This window comes from Pygocentrus nattereri, chromosome 4 (genome assembly GCF_015220715.1).
Source record: "Pygocentrus nattereri isolate fPygNat1 chromosome 4, fPygNat1.pri, whole genome shotgun sequence".
In the NCBI taxonomy this organism is placed as follows: domain Eukaryota; kingdom Metazoa; phylum Chordata; class Actinopteri; order Characiformes; family Serrasalmidae; genus Pygocentrus; species Pygocentrus nattereri.
Genome location: NC_051214.1, coordinates 28,185,424 through 28,211,816, shown reverse-complemented (window position 1 = coordinate 28,211,816; position 26,393 = coordinate 28,185,424). Strand labels below are relative to the sequence as shown.

The following is a 26,393-nucleotide window of genomic DNA, read 5'->3' as shown; positions in this document are numbered from 1 at the left end:
TCGTGTTTGTCAGGAAATCCACAATCCACCAGCAGCTGAGACAGTCTGACCTGCAGCAGTTCTGGCACTGTGGTACTGAAAGCTGAGCTGAAGTCCACAAGCAAAAGTGTAACTCAGGTTCTAGTAATTTTCTCAAACAAAACTCCAGCGTAGGCTCCAGTTATGTTGTAGCATGAAGTGTCAGGCCAAGTTGATCACATCATCAACAGACCTGCTAGCTAGCTCTGTATGTTAACTGCAGGGGATCCAACAGAAAGTTTGTAATGGCCATCAGGTGGGTTAGGACCAGATGTTAAAGGTCAGTAAGTCCTGGGGCTGGAATGATGGTGAAGGTTTTGAAGCATTTGGAACAGAGCAAAGCTGATAAGATGCTTGTGAAAATCAGTGTTAGTTGGTAGTTTGTTAGCCCTGGAACTTTTCTCACCTTTTGTCTCTAAAGTGCTTGTTGATGTCCTGTTCTTTGGTGGTGAGACGAGAAGGGGGCAGAGGTGAGAGAGCCAGAGAGGGGAAGAAGGGCAGGGGGCTAGGAGAGAAAGGCAGAAGATTGTCCTTTGTGCATTGCAGTAGAACTCCTTCAGGTTGTTGGTGAGTTGGCAATCATTCAGGAGAGGGGGGAGTTGTTCTCACCTTATATCTTCTCACCACATATCATCCACATTTTGTAAGAATTTCACTGGTTGTCAGAAAATTTTAGAACACACTTTAAAGTTCTGTTATCTGTTTTTAAGGCTCTAAATGGTAAAAGTCTGTATGAAAAAAATTGAGCATCATAAATTTGTCTTAGTTACTCATTTTAATAGCAAATAGTAGCAGAAGTGTGCATTAGGAGCTGTGTAGAAACTTGGAATCGCTGACTGCTGACCAGCTCAAATTATTTACATCAGTCTGGTAGCATGAACTGGCAGGCGTCATACTTTTCACACAACTTTACTCTGCGTTTACCCACCCTACAGAGGTCAATTAGCAGAAGTTCAAAATGTTTAGAGACCATGTCCAAAACAATAAGCTTTGCTGAAAAGACTTCATACTGCAAGACTTGATTTACAGACAGGACAACTAGTTGCTCTAATCCAGCCTTGACCAAGCTGTGGGCCTGTCTGCTTGACTGGTATAGCACCACGGGTAACACTACCACTTTCCATACAGTAGACTACGGTTTGATTCCTTGCCTGGCCAAGCATACTTTGCTATACCAGTAATAATAATAATAATAATAATAATAATAATAATAATAATAATAATAATAAACTTTGCTCTGGATCTTCCATAGAAATACCATAAACATAACTATACAAAGCCAGTTCCACCAGAGAAGAACCGCTGCTGGATTTTTTTTTAGATATTCTGTGGCCCTCAGCTCACCATGCTGTCTACATTCTGAGCCACAGGTTGAGAGCGCTTTTAATTGGCTCAGCGGGTGATGGCCAGCAGCTTGATGTTCCTTATGCAATCTTACAGTTGGTAATGAGTTTCTGCTTCAGTTACCCCGGGGGACCAGCCGGCCCAAGGAGCATAGCGGTTAAATTAACGTGTTCAGAAAGAAAAGGAAGAGCTTTAGCAACAACGCTGCCAATTTCAAGCCAAATACACACACACACACAGACCAAGCAGCACAGAGAGGAGCCGTGAGACCAGCACTGCGTGAGCAGGCAGACACCGGCAGGCAATGCGGCATGCACGTCTGTCTGGAGTCCCTGGTGAGACGCACCCGTCTGCCAGGCTCAGGAAGAAGAGAAACATCATCTTTAATAAATGAGCAAAACACCACAATCAAGGAAAAAACGACTCTTTTACTGGCTGGTTTTCCTCCACACAATACAATTACCTAGCACAGAAGCAGATACTGGCTGGTTAAAAATGTAATTTGAAAGTTTTGACATACTTTGCTGAAGTATTTATTTTACAGTAACTAAATAACATTCTTAGATCTTTAAAGAAAATAAGCCCTTTAAAACATTTAACAATGAAAACAATTAGGTACTTCAGCAAAGTCTTTGTCCATATTCAGAGCATGAATATATTATAGATTTAGCATAGCAACTTCTTTCATTTTACAGTTACAGATCAAATTGACAGAAATAAAAGTGGACAAGAAACAGCTCCAATTACACGTGAGCTTCAGTCACACAGAATCTAATTCATCTAGTACTTGCATGATTAATACTTGGTATGATTTTATCATCATAAATATCTTTGCATAGACAGAGAAACTGTTATGAACTTAAAAACAGAACCTACATAATATACAAAGGCCATTTCTGGTCTTTGAAGAAATCCATCTGCATTGGGGCATTATGCTAAATCTAACATTAAAGCTAATTACACCTGTGTTTATGATCACTCTCTTATTTTTATGATTAATGCCCCCTTTATTCATATTTCCATATGGAAATGATCCCTCACACAGACTTTCCATTTCACTTACCCAAATGCACAAAGGGCAGGATTGTGTTACTGATTGCCGTTGCACTGGATCCATCATGTCAGGTTACCAGGCCACAGAGAGCGCATATTCTCTGTACTGTGCCTTACTGAAACTGTGAACTTGGGGAAGCCTTCCTCTTCAGCCCTTACTTGCTCACACAAGTTCGCAGTGACACTTATGAACACAGTACCCTTGACTAAAGCAATATTTTGGCAAAAAATATATCATTTCCAAAGGGAAGCACTGAGTATAGAACAGGACACTTTGGAACAGATGAGCCGAAGATCACATTGTCCCGTGGCAAGCGTTGGCTTGAGGAGTATACAGTCCTCCAGCACTGGGCTGAGGAGCTGTGCAGTGAAGAAACACCATCCAATACCTTTGGGATGAGTTGGAGTGGAGTTTGTGATCCAGAACTAATCATCCACATCAGTACCTGACCTCATTAATGATCCTGTGGCTGAATGCAATCATATCTTCACAGCCTTCCCGCAAGAGTAGAGGCTGTTACTGCAGCAAAGGCGGCAATCTCCCTATTAATACCACAGATTTCAAAAGAAAAGTTGGATGAGTAGGTGTCTACAAACTTTTGTCTGAAGAACAACTCTGTACTAGAGCTACAAGGCTAAAGTAGCTAACAAGTAAGAGAAGCTTATAATCATCTATTAAGGTTGTGCAAATTGCATGACTTAACCAAACGAAAGTTAGAAGTGGACCTGATCGTTGCCATTTGATGTCTGAAGGCTTACAGTTGGTTGAACCCCTTTAAGTGTGAGTCCACTCTCAGTTAAGTCTCTTTTACTCAGCAGAGCCTGTGAAAGGACAGAAGTAGCCAGTACTCCTCCCAACCGGGAACGGGAACTGGAGGCATCTTTTGCGATTTCTCTCTCTTTCCTCTCCTCGCTTTCTTGTTTCTTCGTGTTCTCTAGCAGCAGTTGCACAGTCTTGGAAAAGGCAACACGAGGATCAATAGCAGGAAGGGCGGGGCAGTCGCACTTCGCACGGATCTCCAGAGCCTGCAGAAACAACAAACAGGTGGACACACAAGATGGAGAACATGATCTTCGACCTTACGCCCACCACCCACCTCGCAGGAGACAGAGCTCTTTAAAGTTTAATACCTGAGGGACGGATGAATGGGATGGACAGATAAAGAATGGATCAACCAAGAGCCTCTCAGGTCTAAGGTTGAAGACTATTGGTATTCAGTGTGTGCAAGCCATCTAGCATAAAGACACCTGGACTCGTATACACAGATTGATCTGAAATCGGTGTGATCTCCACTCTCTGACCTCTCTTTTTGAGTCAGAGGACAGAAGCCAGCATACGTAATTAGTGAAATGAAAGCAAGCTAAGCACAGTAGGGATGCTCAATATGGCAAAAGTATATCCCAATACTTGAGGTGATTAGCCAGGTTTCCAGCCAGTTGGACTAAATTAATACAAACTATAATGCCACAAAAGATTAAGTGAAAATGGTGTATAATATAGAGAACACTTTAATAGGCAACTTCACTGTTCTTTTTGTTTTATTTTACAGCTTTGTTTGACACTGTAAGAGCACAGACACACAATGCATCAGCTAACATAATGGCTCAGGAAATGTCCAATAATCAGCAACAGGCACCTTATGACCACGGGTGATTAAAAATTGCTCTGCTGTTCACCATCTAGTGTCAATCTTATGATTTATTAAACAAGTTTTATTAAACTTGTTAGTACAGTGGTACCTGTTGCCTTCTGCCATATTTTATAGCAACTCTTGGTCAAAAATAGAAACACCTGATCAATCATATTAATTTTTTTATATACACATTTACATTATTCTGATGCGTTTCCATTGCAATTTATCACATTTCTTTTTAGCAGGAAAAATGAGGATCCACCACAAACTTTCATGTGAATTTTGGTGATTTTATACCATGTTTAATATTTCAAATCTCACAACTAAACACACTGATAGAAAAGGTATCATGTTATTTGATTTTGGTGAGGTTTGATATGCTAAAGCATACACAATTTAAAACATACTATTTAAAAACTATAACTACTATAACTGCACTATATCCTTTTAAGCGAGGCTAGATATATTTCCTAGACAAAAAATTCAAGCTTGCAATCTTCTGACAGTTCTTACAAAGCTCCTTTTAATAAAACAGTTGGTGATTACCATGTCATATCGCCTACCCCTGCGCCACAGACCAAAGAACAGTAACTCTATCTGAAACGTAAAGAAGAACAAGGATCTAGGGAAGGAGAGACCTGCAGTGAAACACTTAACACAGAGCCTTTTCTGGTCAAATTCTTATTCAGATCTCCCCTGAGGAACAATATCAGATGCAGCTCTTGGCACAAACTCTTTTCATTATCTCGGGAGAGGGACGGATTTAAGGAGTGTGCGGATGTCTGAAGATCAGGCCATTAGGGGGAACTCACAGCTCTGAACAGATAAATAAATGTAAAAGGCACTTGATGAAAGAGCTACTTGTCCAAAGCTTATTGGCAACAATTACCCGAGGGAACATATTAGAGAAGCGTATCCTTTCTGTGTCATCTAGTTATTTAGGGACCCATCTAAGATTATGCAGCCATTTAAAATACATGCATCTTTTAGATAAGACAATACCAAATCAACTATGCATGACTGCAGCTTCACAAAGTGAACCTGTGATATGGATGGTAACTCATTTGCAAAGCTAGCAATGCACAGATCATTACGATGTACTACAAACAGCACTGCTCCACTGCAAAAGAATATAAAACATGGATTATAACAATGCAGCATGCTCTTATGTAAGTACACAACCATACTTGAGTTTGTGTGTTGTTTTGTGAGGAGTTAAGGAAATGGGGGTTAGTTAGTCTGGAGGAGGAATTCTCTTCCGAATGCAGTTACTAAGATTTCTAACGCTGAAAATGTTTTAAAGCCAAGATATACAATGTCACCCATTTGCTGCTGGTTGGGTTATGCTAATGTATGGCATGTACGGTATGCCTAAGATTCCTGGCAAAAAGCAAAAACAGTGCCAATGAACCCTGTTCTCCTCTACTTAAACCCAAAAATCCAACAACTGATTACAGTGCTTGAAAGCAATTAGTGAGAAGTTACTAGGCAGTATTCGAAAGAGAGCTTTCTAACTGGTATCTACTACCTCTTCTTCATGTTAACTCAGAGAAATCTTCTCTGGTTAAGCTCCTTTTAAACTCTATTTAGTGCTGCACCAAGGCAGCACTGTCTACAGCACTTGAGGGAGATGGAAGGTAAGAACAAAAAACGAAAGAGGAGCCTCACTTACCCAACTACAGACCTCAGAACTGCAATCAACCTGCAGATAAGCCATATGGTGGTAATATTTAGCAAGATGGCTCACCTTTTGTCTCTCTCTTTCTCTGACTGACTGGCACAGTCTCAGAACAGTCTTCCACTTGACTGCTCCATGGGCGAGCTGAAGCTGCCCCTCAGAAAGTCACTCTCATACAGCACTGCGTTCTACCACACTTAAAACTAGTGCTGAGAGCCCACATTACCACAGTTCTACAGGCTTGAAAACTGCCTTATGAAAAAAGAGATCTAAGGAATGAGCAACAGAAGAGACACCGGCTTGACCATTAGCCAGGGCAATGGTCATTACAAAACAACTTACATGAAAACAACTTCTGTAAGGTGTAATGTACATGGATACAGTGACTATAAGTCGAACCCACATAATCTATAAGCTAGATATAGATTTTATATTCACCAATTTACTAACCTTTATAGACTTACATTTTAGACTGAAGTTTAGGTTCCATACAAAACTGTTAAAAAAAAAAAAGCCCTATGCTTATATTACATTTACACCTCAGTTATTCTAGATCAACAACTATATCCATTTTGATTGACTGATTAAATTATAAGAAACATAATATATAAATATTGCAGAATAAACAGTTATACTTATGTACCAGACTCTGTTTGAAAACCAAAACAGGAACTCTTTAAGCGCAATGTGATGAGTCTCTTATAGTAAATATACCATAAAATACTGCCGATATATAGGTTGGTTGACAACATAGGCCATATTGAGGTCCCATGGATTTATTAATATCAGTATATTCATGTATTAAAAATCTCAGTGATAAAGCAGCAATGTTTAGTGGTTTGTTTACATTATAGTAAACAGACACGTCCTGCCTTCTGCCCACTGAGCACAGGGATAGGCTCTGGCACCCAGGAGGACAAAAGAGTGTAGATAAATGAATTGAACTGAACAGACACATCAGGAAAAACACTGAATTCTCAGGATTTGTTGGTTTAATGCTAATATTATTGCCTGATAACAATGGCTATTGGTATTGTCACAATATTTTATTATCGGTTAATAAAATAAATCTGTTTACACTACTGTGCAAAAGACTACTCTTCATTTACTTAATTTCTAGTGAAAACAGTCTTTCCGAACAAGTTTTTCATTTTTTAGCATGCACTTCTGAGAAGATGAGATATAAAATAATCCCCTTGTATTAGGAAGAGGAAAATTGGAGGAAAATAAGTTTTGTAAACTGGAGTTCAAAAATGATTAAAAGACAGAAAATGGGACTCATAAATATTTTACAGGACCTGGTAGGCCACCAAAACTGTCAACTGTACTAAGTTTTCTTTTTTGGGAGTTCCACTCTTGTTTTAGATCTGAAAAATTCACAGGTGTTTCTTTGTGTCCTTCGACTGTAATTAGATAACTTAGTGCTATGGATGTGGGGGAAGGTTTTATGGACTGATGAATCTAAATTTGTAGCTGGGATTACTTCGATGAGAATGCTGAAAATGAAACTGACTGAACTTAAACATACAAAAAAATCCCTGCTGATTTCTCTGAAAAATTTACACAGGTCTCCTGAAAAAGAATAGATCACTCTCATGTCGTCATTTTGTAGTCTATGCCATGTTCTTATGCCCATATTAGGAAGGAATTTCTTGGAGTTTTAACACGGGTAGTGTTTTTGATGAGGAGTTTAGCCTATCAAACTATCCCACCCAGAGGTTTTGTTTACGGGTGTATCTGTAATTACGCGCTACAGTAGAATGTTTCGATAAGACAGCTCAGCCCGCCTGAGCTCCGCCACGGCTTCGTGTAGCTTAGTGACGTCAGATTGATGCGCGGTAGCTTTAGCTCACATGTAGCAATATTAGTATTATAGCTCTTTACGACCCGTAATTCAGAGGGTCCGGTGGTATTCAGGAGAAAAATGTACAAAAGACAGGTTCTGAAGATTTTCATGTAACACAGGATGCAATAGAGGCGGTTTTTGAAAACCATATTCATTCTGACCATAGAGAAATGAGGCTTAGACCCAGTGTTCCTAATATGAGCATAATGAGGACTACAGAATGACGCACTGTACAGTGGTACAGTGGCTATGTAAGCTGTAAAAAGGGCAATGGGCACACGCACTACACAGGAGATAATCTGAAATGGTATTTAGTTGTTGGTGTATCTGTGTAATTTTCTGTTATATATAGAGAATATACTGCTGCAAGACTTTGTTACCACTGCCACTAGTGTTTGTACAGGCATGGAAATGACCTTTTTACAAACAAAGTAACCTTGTGAAAGAGAAGAATGAGATGAGCAACAGTAGAGACACTGGCTTGACTATTAGTTTTGGCAATGGTCATTAAGACGTATATGGAGGATGCATCTCTCTAGTTAAGTTGAGGTCTCTTAAAGCAACCTCCCTAAGGAGTAGGCATGTAATGTAATGTAGGCATGCTAAGATCGCAAATGGACACACACACACACACACACACACACACACACACACACACACACACGCTTGATGGACAATTAACATCTTTACCATCTGTTCTCCCTTGCGTTTGAGCCACCTCAGTGCCAGGATGCAGGCAGGACTCTTTCACTCACTGTTACGGGTTCAGGCTGAAGGTTAAGTAAGCCCCAATGAGTGAGTAAAACGCACAGCCACACACACAGCCAAAGCCACCTCCACCACTTTGCATCGTATATTAAACAGCCATTTTGTGGAGTCAGTGGTGTGTGACGGCAGAGAGGACTGTGCATGTTCCTGTAAATGAGTGTTCTCCACACTCAACTCACTCGCCAGCTTTCTCTTAGGCTGCAGTGTGTCAGCCTGAGCTCTTCATCTTCACACACATACACAAGCACCCGCACATCAAGAAAAGGTGTCTATGGAATTGGAGGAAATTTCAGGCAATGTGGGAAATGTGTTGAGCTCTGCAAGATTCAAAATAACACAGGAGATGAAAGTAAAACCATTTTCTTGGGTCTTGAGTTTAGCAAGACAAAGAGGTTGGGTTATTATGGCATGAGCCAATTTGGTCACAGAGGGAAAACAAAGCACCTTCACCTCCACTACAGCTTTAATACACCCCCTCTGCAAAAACCAGCAAACCTTGTTACATAAAAGTACATTTAAAAATCAAAAACCTTTATGCAATTGCAATACGTGCCCACAATGCACAAGAACTGACATTCAATTTACTAAGAATGCAGATTATCAAGTTAACTTAGCATAGCCCCGCCCACTAACTGCTCACCTGTGAAGTGGAGGACTTTAAAGTGAAATAATGAATCTGCAAACAAGCTCAAGACAAAATAAAAAAATGAAAGTTCAGTGACTAGGAGAATTCAAAATATCAAAGGGCCCATATTATGTGAATTTGAAATTCCCTCACTTTTTGAAATAAAGAGTTTGATGCAATATGTAAACATGGTTAAAGCTTCAAACATGCTATTCACTACTCAGTCCATGTAGTATATGCAGATTCTGCCATTCGTGTTCTTAGAAGTCTTTCAACTCTGAGTCCTTTTTTTTTAATCACAATATGGAGCAGCCAATTATTTATCAGTAACAAAAATCCCAATCAAATCCCAACCTTCACTACATCCATAAACCTTCTCTGAGGTCTACCTCTTCTCCTTCTGCCCAGCAGCTCCATCTCCAACATTCTTTGACCAATATATCCACTATTCCTCCTCAACACATGTCCAAACCATCTCAACCTGGCCTCTCTGGCTTTATCTCCAAACTGCTCCACCTTCACTGTCCCTCTCATCTGCTCATTTCTAATCTTGTCCATCCTTGTCACTCCCAACGAAAATCTCAGCATCTTCATCTCCGCTACCTCCAGTTCAGCCTCCTGTCTTTTAGACAGAGCCACAGTCTCTAAACCCTACACCATAGCAGGACGCACTACTGTCTTGTAAACCTTCCCTTTCACTCTTGCTGCTATCCTTCTGTCACACATCAGCCCTGACACCCGTCTCCACCCACTCCATCCTGCCTGCACCCTCTTCTTCACCTCTTTTCTACACTGTCCATTGCTCTGGATGGTTGACCCAAGATATTTGAAGTCATCCACCTTTACGACCTCTACTCCTTGCATCTTTACCTTTCCACCTGCCTCCCTCTCATTCACACAGATGTATTCCGTCTTGTCTCTACTGATCTTCATTCCTCTCCTCTCTAGTGCAAACCTCCACCTCTCCAGATTCTCTTCCACCTGCTCTCTACTCTCACCACAGATTACAATGTCAATAATATGAGGGCCTAGGTAAAGGTGGGTGATGTGACAAAATATATATTATGATACTTTTCTGAGACATTTTCACAACACACAATAAGTACCACAATAATGTAAATGCTACTATTGTGAAACAGAAGTGTCTGGGACCAAAAACTGCTGCTGGAATGGTATAATGCTTGGCACAAACTAGACTCTGAAACAGTGGAAACAAGTTCTCTGGAGTGATTAATCATGCCTCACTATATGGCAATCTGACAGACAAATCTAGTTGGTTTTAGGCCCCATAGTTCCAACGAAAGGTGATGTTAATGCTACAGCATACAAAGACATTTTAGAAAACTATATGATTCCAAATTGTTGGCAACAGTTTGGGGAAGACCCTTTCCTGTACCCAGCATTAGTGCATCTCTGAGCACAAAGCAAAGCCCATAAAGACATGATTTGATGAGTTTGGTGTGTAGGAACTTGGGAATTTCTGATGAATTGGAATGTCAATTGCTAGTACACTAAAGCCTCTTTTCCATACTGAGGTTCCCAGGGCTGTACTGTTCCGCACTGGTACAGACTGGTTAAAGTTTCTTTTTCCATCTGCTATGATGCTAAATTGAACTAGGAAATGCTGAAAAAAAACTAGTATAACCACAACCTAACAACCACGCACACAGCACCTACCAACAGGTCTGTTTGTCTTTTCATTCCAACACTAGCCATTTGACATTGTGCGCTCATATCTTTATCCACTAAATGGGTGGCATTTGAGCATCAGTTACTGAAACTGAGCCTGTACTGCAGTGAGTTGCACCTGTAGCCAGCTAACTACACTAGCATTAGTGTAGCACAGCAGGGTACAGCTTAAGGCACCACAGAACAATTTTATTTTTGTCTTTCTGTCACCTCAACACCAAATATTCCAATTGTGCTCTGAGGTATGAGTCTTTATCCTCCAAACTGGTGTTTTAAAGCATCGGTTTGCTGGAACTGAGCCTGAACTGTGGTGTGAGGACCCGTATGCTTGTAATAGCTTAGCCTAGCAGGCTGTTATAAGTTTTCATCATCAATACTTGTGATAGCAGAACACCAGTTAGTCAAATCCAAACCTGTACTGGGGTGTTTGGCACTTACTAGGTAATTAGCTAGGAGAGAGGAGCCAACTAGCATCCAGCTAGGAGGCAACAGCTCCAAACATCACAGAACAAGTTTAATTTAAGCTTTCTGTCCCTCCGTCACTGTTCGACTTTGTTTCCTCAGATCTGAGCCATTATTTTGTGTCAGTAAAGCTTTTGTTAGTCAGAATCAAACCTGTTCTGTGGTGAGCAGAGTTGGCAGCAGGATAGCTAAGCTGATGCTAACCAGCTATTCTCTTCTGGTTAGCAACATAATTTAACATTTACGAATGTTGTTAGATTGAAGCATTGAAATTTATTGAGTGGTGGACTGAAAGTCGTGCATTGTTTGTTTTGATTTACATATTCTCTGTAACAGGCCAAATATCTATCTTTTATGATCTATGCAGTTGTTGAGAGCTCCAGAAGTACAGATGATACCCTTGATACACTCAGAAAAGCGAATTATCGTGTACATTTTCACAATAATGACTAAAATATCACCATACTGTCCATCCCTGATTAAGAGCAAATAATTTAGTTACCCAGTGAAGAGTTTCTCCTGCATAAGCCAGTGTTTGGCAACCCCAACATCCACAGACCAACATTTCCCTCCCTCATGCCCTCTGTGAGTGAGCGTATGTGAACGCTAACGGCTGCCGAACGTTACGGTGGTCTCCAGACATCTTGTTAGTCTGGGTCTAGTCTGAAAATTGCAGACAGGCCTGGGAGCTCTGTGCACTGCATTCTGACTGCTCCACCTCACACCAGGAACTTCCTAACGAAAACATCATGTCTCCAAGTTATATTCCTGTACTGCATTATCCATAAAAAGCAACAGCACCTTTATATAAACTTTAGGTGCTAGCTCTACAGAAGATATTTATCTATCGGCTCCAGTGAGTCCTCTGGAGCTTTAGTATAGGAAAGTCTTGAAGAAATCAAAAAGATCAGAGATGCTTGTTTCTTCCAGAATTTGCATTGATTCTGAAAATGACTTGCTTCCTGCTCTCTGTGCATTATATCTCATGGTACATGGCCTTTAATACGGCCATCATTCTGGAATATGTTACAGTAATAACTAACCACATTTTAATTTAATTTAGACCTGTTTTTGCAAAACCGAAACAAATATATTTCTACATTTAAATCAGTTAACGGCATGATGAGTCCTGAGAAGAAGTATCTGAGAAGCCTATTTCAACTCTCACCATTTCATGGATTTGTTGTGTGGGCTCTAGTGCATGTACCAGTGGGATGAATGGTGCAGTCTTCTGATGTTACAAAGAGGTGTGAGTGTGTTACCTCTGGGACCAGGCGGTTGAGGTGTGTGATGCGATTGTGGTGGGAGGGGTGGGTGGACAGCCACTCTGGAATGGTGGGCTCTCCAATCAGTTGCTCTGCTAGCTCCATCTGCTGCCAAAACACAGGCCCGGCCCTCACATCTGCACATGCCTAATGAAAATGAGGCATAAACAGACAGACAGACAAAGTACTGTACTGAAGTACTGTTTCTACAGGAAACCCAATGACATATATGCTGCAGCTCAGCCAGGCTGCTTCCTGTGAAGTCACAGAGGTATCAGAGAGTTAGCCTGATATATGGTTAATGAATCAGAGCAAGAGTGACAGCGAGAGCGAGAGAGAGAATAGCAACAGAGCTATAAAACAGAAAGTGAGTAAACGAACTGTTTGTGACAGATTTTTTGCCAAATTGTTCATCCTATGCTGTGCTCACAAAGACCCTTTCCACAGCACCCTGAATCACGTCTAGCCTAACTAGCCTCTCACTGTTACCAGGGCAACATGCCTGTATCCTTTGCCTTACTGTGTGATGGAGGGGATGTGAGCAAACATGTGCAGAGGGGTGTCCATTAGCAGGGAGACACCCACTAACAGGAAAAGGGAAACTGACCACTTTGGTCTAAAGGAGGTCTGCTTACGATGAAAAATATGAGGGCACAATATCTCAGGATGGTACAACAAACTCTCCAAAACAGCAGCTTTTCAAAGCCAAAATTGCATGTGTAAACACTGCCATCTAATGGACAATGTGGATATAACATTTATCATAGATGCACTATCATTCATAGGAGAAAGTGGGAGAATGCACTTTTTTTGTCACATATCAGGTTGTTGCAATTATTGCCTTTTGACCGGCAGTGTAAAATCAAGAGAAAACATTCTTAAAATTACTGAGAATGCACAATTTATGTCTAGAAGGAGTGTTCTAATCAAAATTGTTAAATTCACTTACAGATAATACCCATAATAAATAACACTTGTTCACATACCACAATAGAACCGTTTGAATATATTGCTTTATATGAGCATTATGTAACTTGATTGTATGAGTATGTGCTGATGTTTGAAATACCTTAGCAGCCAGTTTCAATCCAACCTGATCCGCCTCTGCTTCCAGTTTCCTACTGAAGGGTCGGTCAAACATAAACTACAACAGAGCCACACAAAGGATTCACTCAGTACACAGCTAAGCAAGGAATAGAATAGCAAAAAATCAGTTTCTCTCACATTAATGTGAGGGTTAATGTTTAGTGTACATAAAGCTTTCTTCTTGTTCCTTCTTTAGTTTTCTAATAACCATGAGGCTAATTAATGAAATGAATGAAAACGTATAACTACCATTTATTACTGTACAAACTGCATACTTAAATTTAGACTATAACTATATTTATAGACTGTTATCTATAAATACAGACAAAACTGAAGACAAAATACAAGATGACTGCTTCTACTGCTAGCTATGCAAAACACTTTTGTCCTTTTTCTACATATGGTCAGTGATGCAGGTTGACGTATGCTTAATTGCACAATTCTAACTAGTGGGTAGAAGCTTACATTACTTGTCACTCATGTGTGAACCTAAAGAAGCACATTTAAGACCCCAAACATGTCTCATGTAATCACATACAAACTATGTAAATTAGATTTTTGCTGAATTATTCATTTAAATTACACTGAAGCACCTTATGCAGAAAAAGAAGAATCAGAGAAAGTGGCACAGACATAAAGAGAGGCAAAAGGAGAAACAGAACAAAGGGAAGAAAACAAGAAGCCTGTCAGGGGAGAGCAAGTATCTAGTTAGGTAGAACAAAAGGTTCAATAAAATCTAAAGTGAGTGAGATAGCTATTAAAATTGCAATTAAAGCACACAGTGACCTACTATTATCACTTAAAAGTGCTAATATACGACTACCACCAGTCCATATTTTGTTTCAAACCTGACACAGAGATGTACTGAAACTGCAGACTTTAGGACTAGAGTGTATAGAGCACACAATGAGCCATGCAGAAGAAAAACTTCCGCCGCTAGAGTTCGGATTCAGTGTGGATTTATAACACATTAAAAAGGCAGTTTTAGAACAAAACACTGTAGAATCAATATGCAGACAGTGTTGGCTTGCAAGAGACTAAGACAAACCCCAACTTTACTGAGAGAGCTTGCATGGCTGACTTTCGTTTAACACCGAAAAATTACATCATTCTTGCTGTATAATAGAATTTCTGTTTTCATAGATGGGCTATACGACTACTGCGCTCCTAAGAGAGAAGAGCTGTATCTCTGGAAATGGTGGAAACAGCACTTTATTTTACTTCCTTGTAGTGCTGAAAGGGACAATTCGCTGTTAAAAGGAACAGATTGATGAAAGATCTCATTTTCAGTTTCCCCCTTTAACTCAAATACAGTCTGTCAGCAAAGATATGGTATATGAAGTTAGCTTATTACAGCATGTGACAGTGTATGACATTGTTATCTACTGAAAAAGATATTAAAAGGTATATTCAAAATTCATCAATTACAATGAGAGAAACAGAAAATTACATGGATTACATTACATTACTCTTACCTGGACCAGTTTACTCTGTATCCAGTGGCCCAGCACAGCAAGGCTGTCTCGAGGACAGATGGCCCATATAACTGTCAACAGGATCAGAGACAACAAATCCACTACATGCGACATACTGGCCTGTTCAGCCTGAGAGAGAGAGAGAGAGAGAGAGAGAGAGAGAGCGAGAGAGAGCGAGAGAGTGCGAGAGAGTGCGAGAGAGAGAGCGAGAGAGCGAGAGTGCGAGAGAGAGCGAGAGAGTGCGAGAGAGTGCGAGAGAGAGAGAGCGAGAGAGAGAGCGAGAGAGAGCGAGAGAGAGAGAGAGAGAGAGAGAGAGAAGGTGAAAGAGAAGAGGGACAAAGACACAGAAAGGGAATAAGAGACATAAGACGTAAACAAAGAGGTGAAGCAGAGTGAGAGAAAGAAGTGAGACAAACAGAATGAGAGAGAGAAACAGAGACAAAGACAGAGCAAGAGAGAGAGAGAAACAGAGAGACAGAGAGAGAGAGAGAGAGAGAGAGAGAGAGAGAGAGAGAGAGAGAGAGAGAGAGAGAGAATCAGAGAAAAGAGAGAGAGAGAAAATTAATATACACAGTTCAGTCTTGAAAAGGCTCGTTATTTTAATATTCAGTGTAAGAGGCAGAGCTTTGTTAGTTTTTATTAGCTCATTTCATCATTCAAGTGTTAATTTGTTTGTGTTCTGTGGTTGTAAAGAGAAATTACAGAGCAAGTTATTTTTATTGTTTATCACCCATTTTTTGACAGGCCAATTATGCGTGAGCACTTACCAAAACAACAACAAAAAAAAAAAACAACAAACACAAGCATCTAACAATTTCAAATGAACACAGATAAAATAAATTATGAATCACCACCTGAATTAAAATACAACTGTGCAAATCCCAGCAGTCAGAGCCTTGTCTGCCAATGGCTCAGTGAGTAGCATTAGCAAAATGTGCCGCAATGCAGATGGCATCAGAACTTTATATTACCTCCTGGAGCCATCAAAAACAATCCTGCTCAAAACCCATCTTTTTCGGAAAGCTAACGCAAATCTCGCTTGTTTCTTATCTAATACGGCCTCGCCATTTCACTCCCAGCAGTCTGGCAGCCACAGAGTCCTTAAACTGCACTTTACTGATTTATTCTCATGTGTGTCTCAGGCCAGACAAACACAACACTCATCTTATAAATATACTGTCTTTCTCTAAACCTTACAGTCTCAGCTCTTCATAGACGCAGTCTAGAGGAAGACGTTCAACAGACACAGAAAAGGATCAGTAAGCGACAGTCCTAATATGACTGACAGGGCTATAAAATGATGGCAGCTACAAGAAGTGCAATTGTTTTTATTTTTTCAGAATAATGGTAACATTTGACATGGAAATATTGTGCTTTTATGAAATGCTAGAAACGTGACAGGTGCTGTTAAGGGTAATGAGCATCTTTAAGAGGCGTAAACAGATGGAGAACTACCTCTTTATGTGTGCAAGAGAGTGTGTGGGTGTGTGAGAGACACTGCAGGCAGGCAGGCAGGCAGGCAGACAGAGAAAGGCAGACAGAGACAGGCAGACAGAGACAGGCAGACAGACAGGCAGACAGACAGGCAGACAGACAGGCAGGCAGACAGACAGGCAGACAGACAGGCAGACAGACAGACAGGCAGACAGACAGGCAGACAGACAGGCAGACAGACAGGCAGACAGACAGGCAGACAGACAGACAGGGCTATATAAGAGTGATCATTACATCAAGCAAGAACCACCACCAAAATTAAGAACTGACACACTACCAAACAAATTACTGCCTGTTCTTCAACATGCTGAAACCAAAACTCAGGACAGAACTGACCAAGAAAAAGGAAAGTGGAAAACAAAAATGCTGTCAATAAATATAAATAGGTTACATAAAATAAACTTTATCTTAAAACGATTACATTTGCTACATACAGTATGTGCCATGAAATCCTTGGGAACAGAAAAAGGTCTGTCATTCAAGGTAATTGAATTCATTACATTTTAGCTATAACGTACTTTTTTAGAACTTTTCAGGCATGCATTGCATTCAGATCTGTGCATGTGTGTAAACGCAATGTGGCCAGCTTGGCTACATGTAGTCTTACATCACGTGCACTCCATCCACAGCTTTCACTACTGCAAGTTATTTTTAAGCATTTGCGCGTGTATTCAAATGTAGGCTTGCAAATATTAAAGCTGAAAAGACTTTTGCCACCTTTCCTATCACTCCTGGCTGTGATTTTAACTGATACACATCTGTATATAACCGTCTTTTCATTATCTGTAACCTAAAATGCCTGGCAACTCCAAAATAATTAACAAAGCACTGAAAACCGTCTGTATAGTAGAGTAACTGTCTGTAAAGGCTATTCCTCTTTGATCTAGTGCCAAAGGAGCCTGATTTAAAAATGTAAATTCAGCATGAGGAAGTGAGATCCGATCAATATCGGGATGTGAAACCTACATCTGAAAAGGGCAGGTGTAAACATGCTTTGTCCTGTTTAGATGATTATTCTATCAATATGATCCAATCAAGGTTAATGCCAAGTGTAAACAATGCCAAAGAAGTGTATAACCATTAATTAGCATTGTGCAAACCACACAGAGTTGTTTATTAAACCCACATAGACTTGCTTATTTAGTTTCTGACACTGTATTTCATTCTTTCCTCTGCAAAGATTTGCTGGTGACATTACATCTTAATAAAAATAATGCATGACCACAACTCAGTGAGGCATAGGAACTAGTTATTTTAGTCATGGCTACAACTTAGTCAGGTGTGGGAAGAACATGGTTAACTTGTGATGATTTATTCATGGCCAAAACGTACTAAGGCATGGGAACGTAATCTTAAACTGTGGCCATGACTTAGTAAGGCATAGGAACAAGATAATTAAGTGATAGTATTAAGTCATTCCTACACCTTAGTAAGACATTACCATGCACGGGGTTGGGTAGTAACAAGAGTACATCTACAGCATTACGTAATTAGGATACCAAAAAAAAAGTAACTGCGATCTGTTGCAGTTACAGAATAAAGAGCGTTATTAAATTAAGGTAAATAAGGAAAATGTTGTGAAACATTCTACACTGATTACTTGTTTTCCTGGGGTTTAGTCTAAGAGTCGTTAAGTCCTAAAAAGCCATTTAGTCTTAAAAAAATCCTTGTAATTTTTTTTTTGCGTGGGGTGCAAAACTTTTTTTTTAATCAACTATTTTTTTATATCTTTTCATAGGACAACACTATAGAAATGAAACTTGGATATAACTTAAAGTAGTCAGCGTACAGCTTGTATAGCAGTGTAGATTTACTGTCCTCTGAAAATAAAACAGCCATTAATGTCTAAACAGCTGGCAACACAAGTGAGTCCACCTCACAGTGAACATGTCCAAATTGTGTCGGTGTCCCTCCCTGGTATCATGTGACTCACTAGAGTTACAAGGTTCCAGGTGTGAATGGGGAGCAGGGCTGTTAAATTTGGTGTTTTGGGTAAAATTCTCCCATACTGGCCACTGGATATTCAACATGGCACCTCATGGCTAAGAACTCTGAGGATGTGAGAAATAGAATAGATGCTCTCCACAAAGATGGCCTAGGCTATAAGAAGATTGCTAAAAATCTGAAACTGAGCTACAGTATGGCAGCCAAGGTCATACAGCAGTTTGCCAGGACAGGTTCCACTCCGAACAGGCCTCGTCAGGGTCGACCAAAGAAGTGAGTCCACATGTTCAGTGTCATGAGTGCTGCCAGCATTGCTACAGAGGTTGAAGAAGTGGGAGGTCAGCCTGTCAGTGCTCAGACCATATGCCACACAATGCATCAACTCGGTCTGCATGGCCGTCATCCCAGAAGGAAGCCTCTTCTGAAGCTGATGCACAAGAAACTCCGCAAACTGCTGAAGATGAGCAGTCCAAGAACATGGATTACTGGAACCATGTCCTGTGGTCTGATGAGACCAACATAAACTTGTTTGGCTCAGATGGTGTCCAGCATGTGTGGTGGAGCCCTTGTGAGTAGTATGAAGACAACTGTCTCTTGCCTACAGCCTAGCTTTGGAAAGGAAGGATGAGCAGTGCAAGGTGTCTTAACATCCACCAGCTCCATGACGTCTTCAGGAAGGAGTGGAAGAGGATTCCAGTAGCAACCTGTGCAGCTCTGGTGAATTCCATACCCAAGAGAGTTAAGGCAGTGCTAGATAATAATAGTGGTCACACAAAATATTGACACTATTGAACATGTTCACTGTGAGGTGTACTCACTTGTGTTGCCAGCTATTTAGACATTAGACTGTGTGTTATTTTCAGAGGACAGTAAATCTACACTGACATACAAGCTGTACACCAACTACTTCAAGTTATATCTATATTTTCTATAGTTTCTATAGTGTTGTCACATGAAGAGATTATATATTTGCAGAAACGTGAGGAATATACTCACTTTTGTGAGATACTGTACATGTCTAAACTTAAACAAATGATACTCGTATACTCTTATTTGTCATCTTCATGTTTTAAATGTTTTCATACATTGCTCCACTTAGATTTTGCCATTTTGCTAAACGCGAGATCAGTGAACATTTCTGTGAGGCACAATATTTAAGTCACCTATCATTTTGCTTTATAAAACAGAGCAGTTTTTGTATTTGGCATCTGTTGAGTTAAACTCCTGTTAAAGTCTTTGTAAAATGATTTCTCTCTTCTCTTTAATTACACATCTTTAATGTATACTTTCAGTTACTTTTGGGTTTACTTGTCTACAATATTTAATTAATCATATTACATTACTTTAACACAGTAATGCTTTGGAATAGGTTACAACAGGTAATCAGTATTCTGTAATGGAATATGTTTGTAAAGCAACCCCCTCAACCCTGACCATGCATTACGCATCCGGTCATAGAAAAATGGACCATGACTTATCCATCCATGACTTAATAAGGTGTGGGAACAAGATTAAGTTGTGGTAATAGTAGCCTCCTATTGACAAGCCTTTTATTTTATTTGTTTTTATAGGAAGGTATAACTTTGATTTTTTTTTTTTTTTTTCCCGATTTTCTCCCCAATTTAGCCGTTTCCGATTCCACACGCTACTTAGGACTCCCCCAATCATACGATGCTACCAATGCTAGGAGGGTGGGGCTAGCATAGGCTTCGTCCGAGACACCGCTTGTTTTCGAACTGCCACCCACGCAACATCACTGGACAGCCGAACGCACGTGGAGGAAAGCGCCAAACGCCAGATCTGTTGCGTTAGCTAACAGACGCCTGCACTGACTAGTATCCCGTTGAATGATGGGAGGAGAAGGGCCGCCATCCTACCCACCCGGAGAGAGCGAGGCCAATTCTCTTGGACAACATTGATTTTTAACAACAGTTTCTGCTTCACTGTGTATTTACACTGTTCCATTGTAATTTTTTTAACAATGATGACATCCTGTGCATTGAAATGCAGTGGTTACGGTAGGTTGTAGAAATTAAATCACGGACATAACTTCATCAGGAAAGCACTTAATCTCATTCCCAAACCTTACTAAACTATTGCCACTTATTAGGTAATCATCGATAAAAAAAAATAGACAAGTATAGTGCTAGGCTAAAAAAAAAAAATCAGAATTGTGGCTTGCTCATTTTTATTAATTGATCCACAGCATTCAGGGAAAAAATTCATTTTTGCCAATTTATTCCATCCTTAGTAAATTTTAATGCTGAGCGAAGCTGAGCGAATCTCCTTGCTATGACTGTCATTAACTCTAAGTATGATGAGGACTCCAGTAATGATGAATATAACAAGCAAGGGCCATGCCAATAATACAGTGCTGACCGTGCTTTGCTCCTTCAAATCTTGCCCTGAGACTCACTGCAGTGTAGATATATCAGTGCCAAAACTATGGAGATTCCCATTATAACTCAGCCCTTATGTGCACTTAGTATATTTCAGAGAGGCAGCACATTTCATTGGAATTTAACCCCAGCACAGAGATGAAAGTAAAATGTTTTATGGCCAAAGAGAGATAAACAAGCAGTTTAAACCCAATGATGAGTGCTTTACCTCTAAGGCAGAATGCAACAGGACAGCAAAGAGGAGGATGGAATACTAATGTATCTCTTTAAACATTATAAGCTGCACACACCCCAGCCCTACATGATTCTGATGAGACAGGCATACCAGACTGGAAGCTCATGCAGCCACACAGCATGCAATGAAAAAGTGAATTGAAAGACAATTCCACATTTATGTGTTAATGACAACAGAGAAAGCCAATTAAGGAACTGGCATAATTGGGTGGGACTTACAGCATGACCAATCAGAGCATGGGACATCTCATGCCCCAGTACAATGGCCAGCTGATGAATGTCTGCAACAGCCTCCAGCATTCCTGTAAACACAAATATATTCCCATTCTGTCTCACACACACACACACAATCAGTACACAACAAGAATAGATTATAACTAAACTTGAAATAAAAGCATGAACAAACTGCTTTGCACATATTGAAGTATGTGCAAAACAAAATACTTCCTAAATATTACATTTAGGTAAATCCACTTTAAATCATGAGATTTCAGAGAAATGCTTTAGACTGACCATCTGAAATCTGTACAATATTTTCAAGAAATAGTGTTGTTGAGTTCAACCAAACTTTAGGCTCATTAGTTTCTGAAACATAGAGACTTTACTTTTTATTTTTGCTTTAAAATGAATGTCAAAAAATTGTCCTTTTGACCTATTGGGTTAAATACATTAATTCATTCCTTTTAAGATGTCTTAACTACCAAAACAGAATATACTGGGAAGCATGTTTGCTGTGCGACTGCTTGTTGAAATCTGTGAAAAAATACATGCATTTGTGCACTGGAACAACTCTGAGCTTCTATAAACTACCATTCAGAAGTTTGTATTTTTAAATTTTAAAATATTTTTTTCTTAATAACACAGAAGTCAATTAATTTCAGATACATGTAGAAAATGATTCTAAAGTGGGGCTACTATTCTACAGGTTTAAAAAATTTTAAGGAGGTGTAAAAACAAAGAAAAGTTTAATGATGAACCGAGTTGTAGGTGCTTCCATAGCTGTATAGTCAACAAATGTGGTTCCTAAACTTTTTACAGTCTAGTAGCCCCCAAGTCACTTGAATCTCATGCTGGGTACCCCACTTGCTCCTTGCATATGCAGTATGCACACATGTGATGCATATATGATGCTGTGATGCAAGATAACATTTTAAAATCATTGTTTATGAGGTGATGACACATCACACCAGATATACTGAGTAGAAGCGAACGAATAAGTGAATGAATGAAAGAATGAATGAATGAATGAATGAATAAAGTTAGGGATGCCCCTAAGGCCAGTATACAAGTGGTTCATTCTGGACTGCTGGTCAAAGCACAGGGATGAAGAAGGGGAATGAACATATTTCATTTGTAATCACAAAGTCGGGTGCAGTCATGGGCTGGAGGTTAGGGAACCAGCCTTGTGACCGGAAGGTCACCGGTTCGATCCCCTGAGCCGACAGAACATGACTGAGGTGTCCTTGAGCAAGACACCTAACCCCCAACTGCTCCCCGGGTGCTGCGGATTGGGCTGCCCACCGCTCCGGGCACGTGTGCTCACTGCCCCCTAGTGTGTGTGTGCTCACTAGAGTGTATGTGGTGTTTCACTTCATGGATGGATTAAATGAGGAGGTGAAATTTCCCCATTTGTGGGACCAATAAGCGTCTCTTAATCTTAAAAAATAGTAACATGCTGTAAAATAATGAATGACAAAAATGTTCACTAGCACATGCCACAGATCACAAACATAATTTGCTAAGCATTTAACAGCCTTGAAACAGCTCTACAAATAAAATGCTAACCGCTAAGCACAACAGACTGAAAACTTACTAGAACCTCACACTGAACTACATCTGTGAAAGAGAAAATAATTTCAATGCACAATTTACAAGGACCATATAGATAACTAAATTAACTCTACTGTCATTAGTCTCACTTAAATGAGGCCAGGGTACAACACCTTCTTCTCCAATAAGCCTTTATACAAACAATAATGCATAAAGAGCAAAACATAACTTTTAGAGGTTTGCCATATGCAAATATCACACTCACTCACCACTTATGCATACGCTTGATGTGTAAAAGTACACACCACTATCCAGACATAAATACTGAATAAAGTGGAAATCTCTGAATTTTGGGACATACAACCAACTTCACTGGACATACCTCAGGGAATACATGTACCTCAGTTTTTCAGAACCACTGCTGTATAATAAAATTAAAATTATAATAAAAAATGTATAACAAAATGAATAGCCTTGTATGTTATTACGTAAAAACACTTCATACTTAATATGTGTTGAGGAGGAATAGTGGATATATTGGGCAAAGAATGTTGGAGATGGAGCTGCCAGGTAGAAGGAGAAGAGGTAGACCTCAGATAAGGTTTATGGATGTAGTTAAGGTGGACATGGAGATGGTTGGTGTGATAGTAGAGGAGGCAGTGGATAGGGCAAGATGGAGGCAGATGATCCGCTGTGGGGACCCCTAAAGGGAGCAGCCGAAAGAAGAAGAAGAAATGGAAGTGTCCATCCACAGCACATCAGGTCTTTTAATCTTTGTAGCACCCTTTTTATGGCAAAAATGAAGGCCCTGGCTGCATTTACAGCCCCTACATCTCAGATACAAATTAACCAAACACACTTCGTATAAGACACAATGACTTCATTTCCTCAAAGTATTAGGTAAATCTTCACTGTCTCTAACTAGTGATGGTCAGACATAGCAGCATGTATCTGGTGAGACTGAAAACAGACAGAGGGGCCATTTTTAACTCTCACAATTCAGCGCATGTTTCAAGAATGTGTTTATTTTAACTATGTTAAAACCCACCATGCCATCTACGAATTTGTGACCGTGAATAATCTCACACTCTGAGCTGTGATGCTGAACTTAACTGGATTGAGTCATTACGATAAAACAATATCAAGATGGTTCTACTGCTTGATGATTCTTTGACTCTCCTGAATGACTTACAGGCAGAACGAAGGCGTTGACAGAGGGTCTGTCTACCACGTGAACATTCCAGGACAAGGAATTAATCCCTTCAATGTCGTGGTTTCTTTGGACCAAGCGCTGGACCACTTGTTCAACCACCTGATGCCTGGGGTCTGAAACAGGTATGAATGCATCCACATACTCCTCCATGCACTGAATAAGTTTGAAAGAGCGAAAGAATACATGTCAAATGTACAGTAATATAAAGACTGCAAACTGTCACATAAATAATGAAAAATATCACAATTTTCAAGAATGCCTACCATCTCGTGCTGCTTTTCTTCTCATTTCACTGTAGCATTAGTGACATCGCCGCATTATTATGTTCCCGAATTGTATACATATCAACGATTTGTCTAAAGAAACCTTATTAAGTGAAAGAGCCCTACCTCATCTGAAGCATGCTGGGCCAGCTCCATAAAGGCATCTCTGCTAAAAACCAGCAATCTGCTTCTGCCAGTGACCGGAGACTCTTCCAGGTGGGTAAAGAAAAAGAGTGAAATGAAGAACAGCAGGCCAGTTCCAGCTCCTACCAGATGCCATCGCCGCTGCCGTGCCCACTCACGGAAAAGCTGCTTCTTATTAGGAGGCAAAGCCCTCCACCACTTCCTGATACTTCTATGTCAGAGAAAGAGAGAAAGACGTTGCCAAAAGCAGACCGATTCTGACAGCTTCCCGATACGTCTTCCACAGCTTATTTGCATGTGTGTTTAGTTGATAAAGTTGTCAAATAAACAAAAGACCAGAAATAAAAGATGATGAAAACAGTTGCAAGCGCAAAAACTTGGAACATCATCAGTTTCATAGCATCTAAATTGAACCAGACAGATACAGACATAAACCAATCCAACTCATATAAGTGAATGTTTATACCTAATGGGAAAGAGAATGTCCTTCATGGATAAATACACGGCGGCTTTCGTTTATTTGTACATATGTCTTATGTGAAGGAATACTATTTGACGTAATATATTTAAAAGAGCAATTTGTATGTAGGGCACGTTTGCCCATTAAGGCTGCCAAAATCTTTTCTCAGGTATTTGTCATCGATACTGACCTTTATAATAAATATTTGGTGGGAAAATGCAATTTTAATCTCTCTATTAATCTATTCAATTAATGGAATTATCATGTAAAAGCTACAGTTTGTGTTTACTGGTAATGTCCCTCTCTTATATGAATGTATGCATATGCACACACACTATATATATATATATATATATATATATATATATATATATATATGAATGAGCAGGTGTCCACAAACTTTTGGACAGTGTACCCTTACTGTCCCACTGTGACATGCTTGAGCTATAAACACACTTTCCATAATTCAGACTGCACATGTGAAACAAAGCGGAAAGTACTGTCTAAAAGGTCTTCTAGCACTGCGGAGCCTCTCACCTTCCTATTATGATAGCTGCCACCTTTTGGAGAGGTCTGAGGACCAGCCATATGAGGGGGGCTGGGAGGGCTCGGAGTGCAGCCGAAGTGTGGAACTGTTTTGCAGGTTCGGTTATCGCCGAGAGACGGACATTTACAGTAACGTTGCCCGAGCTAACGAGGCTTGTGCTCTGGACTCGAGTCCATTTCTCGAAGCTCCGGAAAGAGGCAGAGAGCCTTGTGTTTCCCTGAGACGTGTGCGGCTGCCCCCGAAGCAGAGGACGAGCATGTACGGCCCGAAACCGGCGCAGTGTGAGAAGAGGGGGTCCGGTTTGAATTTTAAACAGACGAAAGCAAATCAAAGCCATTTTAGCGGCGTGTGTCTCGTACTAGATAGAAACCGACTAGCTGCTAGATGGCAAGTTATCAAGCTTTGCTGAACCCCGGGTGCTATTCAGATACGCTGTGATTAAGTCATTGTAGCAGTGTTAAAATACTGATCAGGTTACTTTGCATTAAAAACAGCATCTTATCGCATCGCACTGGCTTGCATTATTAGTTAGCTAACGCTAAGCTACCAAGGGTGCTGGGAAAAATGAACAGGGGTCCTTTAAACTGTCTAACATTAGTCAGACCGCTGTAGATAAAAACACACACACACACGTAGGACTGGAATCCTTGTTATCGGACCGAACCCACGATCCCAGTACATATCTAACTCTATATAGTTTACAAAAACGATCTAATGCCGCTCCGTTTAATCGCAGTGACCCTCAAAACTCCGCTAACAAACTCCCATCACGGACTACAGTGCTACCTGAACAGTCCCTCCTTCAACTAGTCATGCAACTATGGTTCCGCCCCGTGTCGCTCCTTACTTCGCAGGTAGATTTAGTTATTTTGTTCTAGTAGCATAAAGCCATTTGAAACAAATCATCCAGCTACAGGAACGGCATCATATCTTTATTACCAAACCTTGGCATGTTCTTAAATGGTGATCCACAAACAGGCCC

General features: G+C 40.2%; 1 protein-coding gene across 1 annotated transcript; it reads right to left on the bottom strand.

Annotated features, from left to right (window-relative positions):
* Positions 1–1,770: 1,770 nt before the first annotated feature.
* Positions 1,771–26,182, bottom strand: oma1 (OMA1 zinc metallopeptidase). The gene is made up of 9 exons (XM_017688912.2): positions 25,402–26,182; positions 24,387–24,615; positions 23,977–24,150; positions 21,234–21,341; positions 14,944–15,072; positions 13,452–13,526; positions 12,380–12,529; positions 3,142–3,441; positions 1,771–2,958 (listed from the first exon to the last, which is right to left on the bottom strand). Exons 1-9 carry the CDS (start codon positions 25,746–25,748, stop codon positions 2,896–2,898), a joined length of 1,575 nt encoding a protein of 524 aa, XP_017544401.1. The 5' UTR covers positions 25,749–26,182; the 3' UTR covers positions 1,771–2,895.
* Between the last annotated feature and the right edge of the window lie 211 nt (positions 26,183–26,393).

Bases quoted from the DNA above. Each gene is read 5' to 3' on its own strand.
- oma1 (XM_017688912.2), bottom strand. From the start codon at position 25,748: ATGGCTTTGATTTGCTTTCGTCTGTTTAAAATTCAAACCGGACCCCCT. The intron at 13,527-14,943 runs GTAAGAGTAATG...GCTCTGTTGTAG, and splicing joins TACAGAGTAAACTGGTCCAG to TTTATGTTTGACCGACCCTT. The intron at 12,530-13,451 runs GTATTTCAAACA...CATTTTCATTAG, and splicing joins GATTGAAACTGGCTGCTAAG to GCATGTGCAGATGTGAGGGC.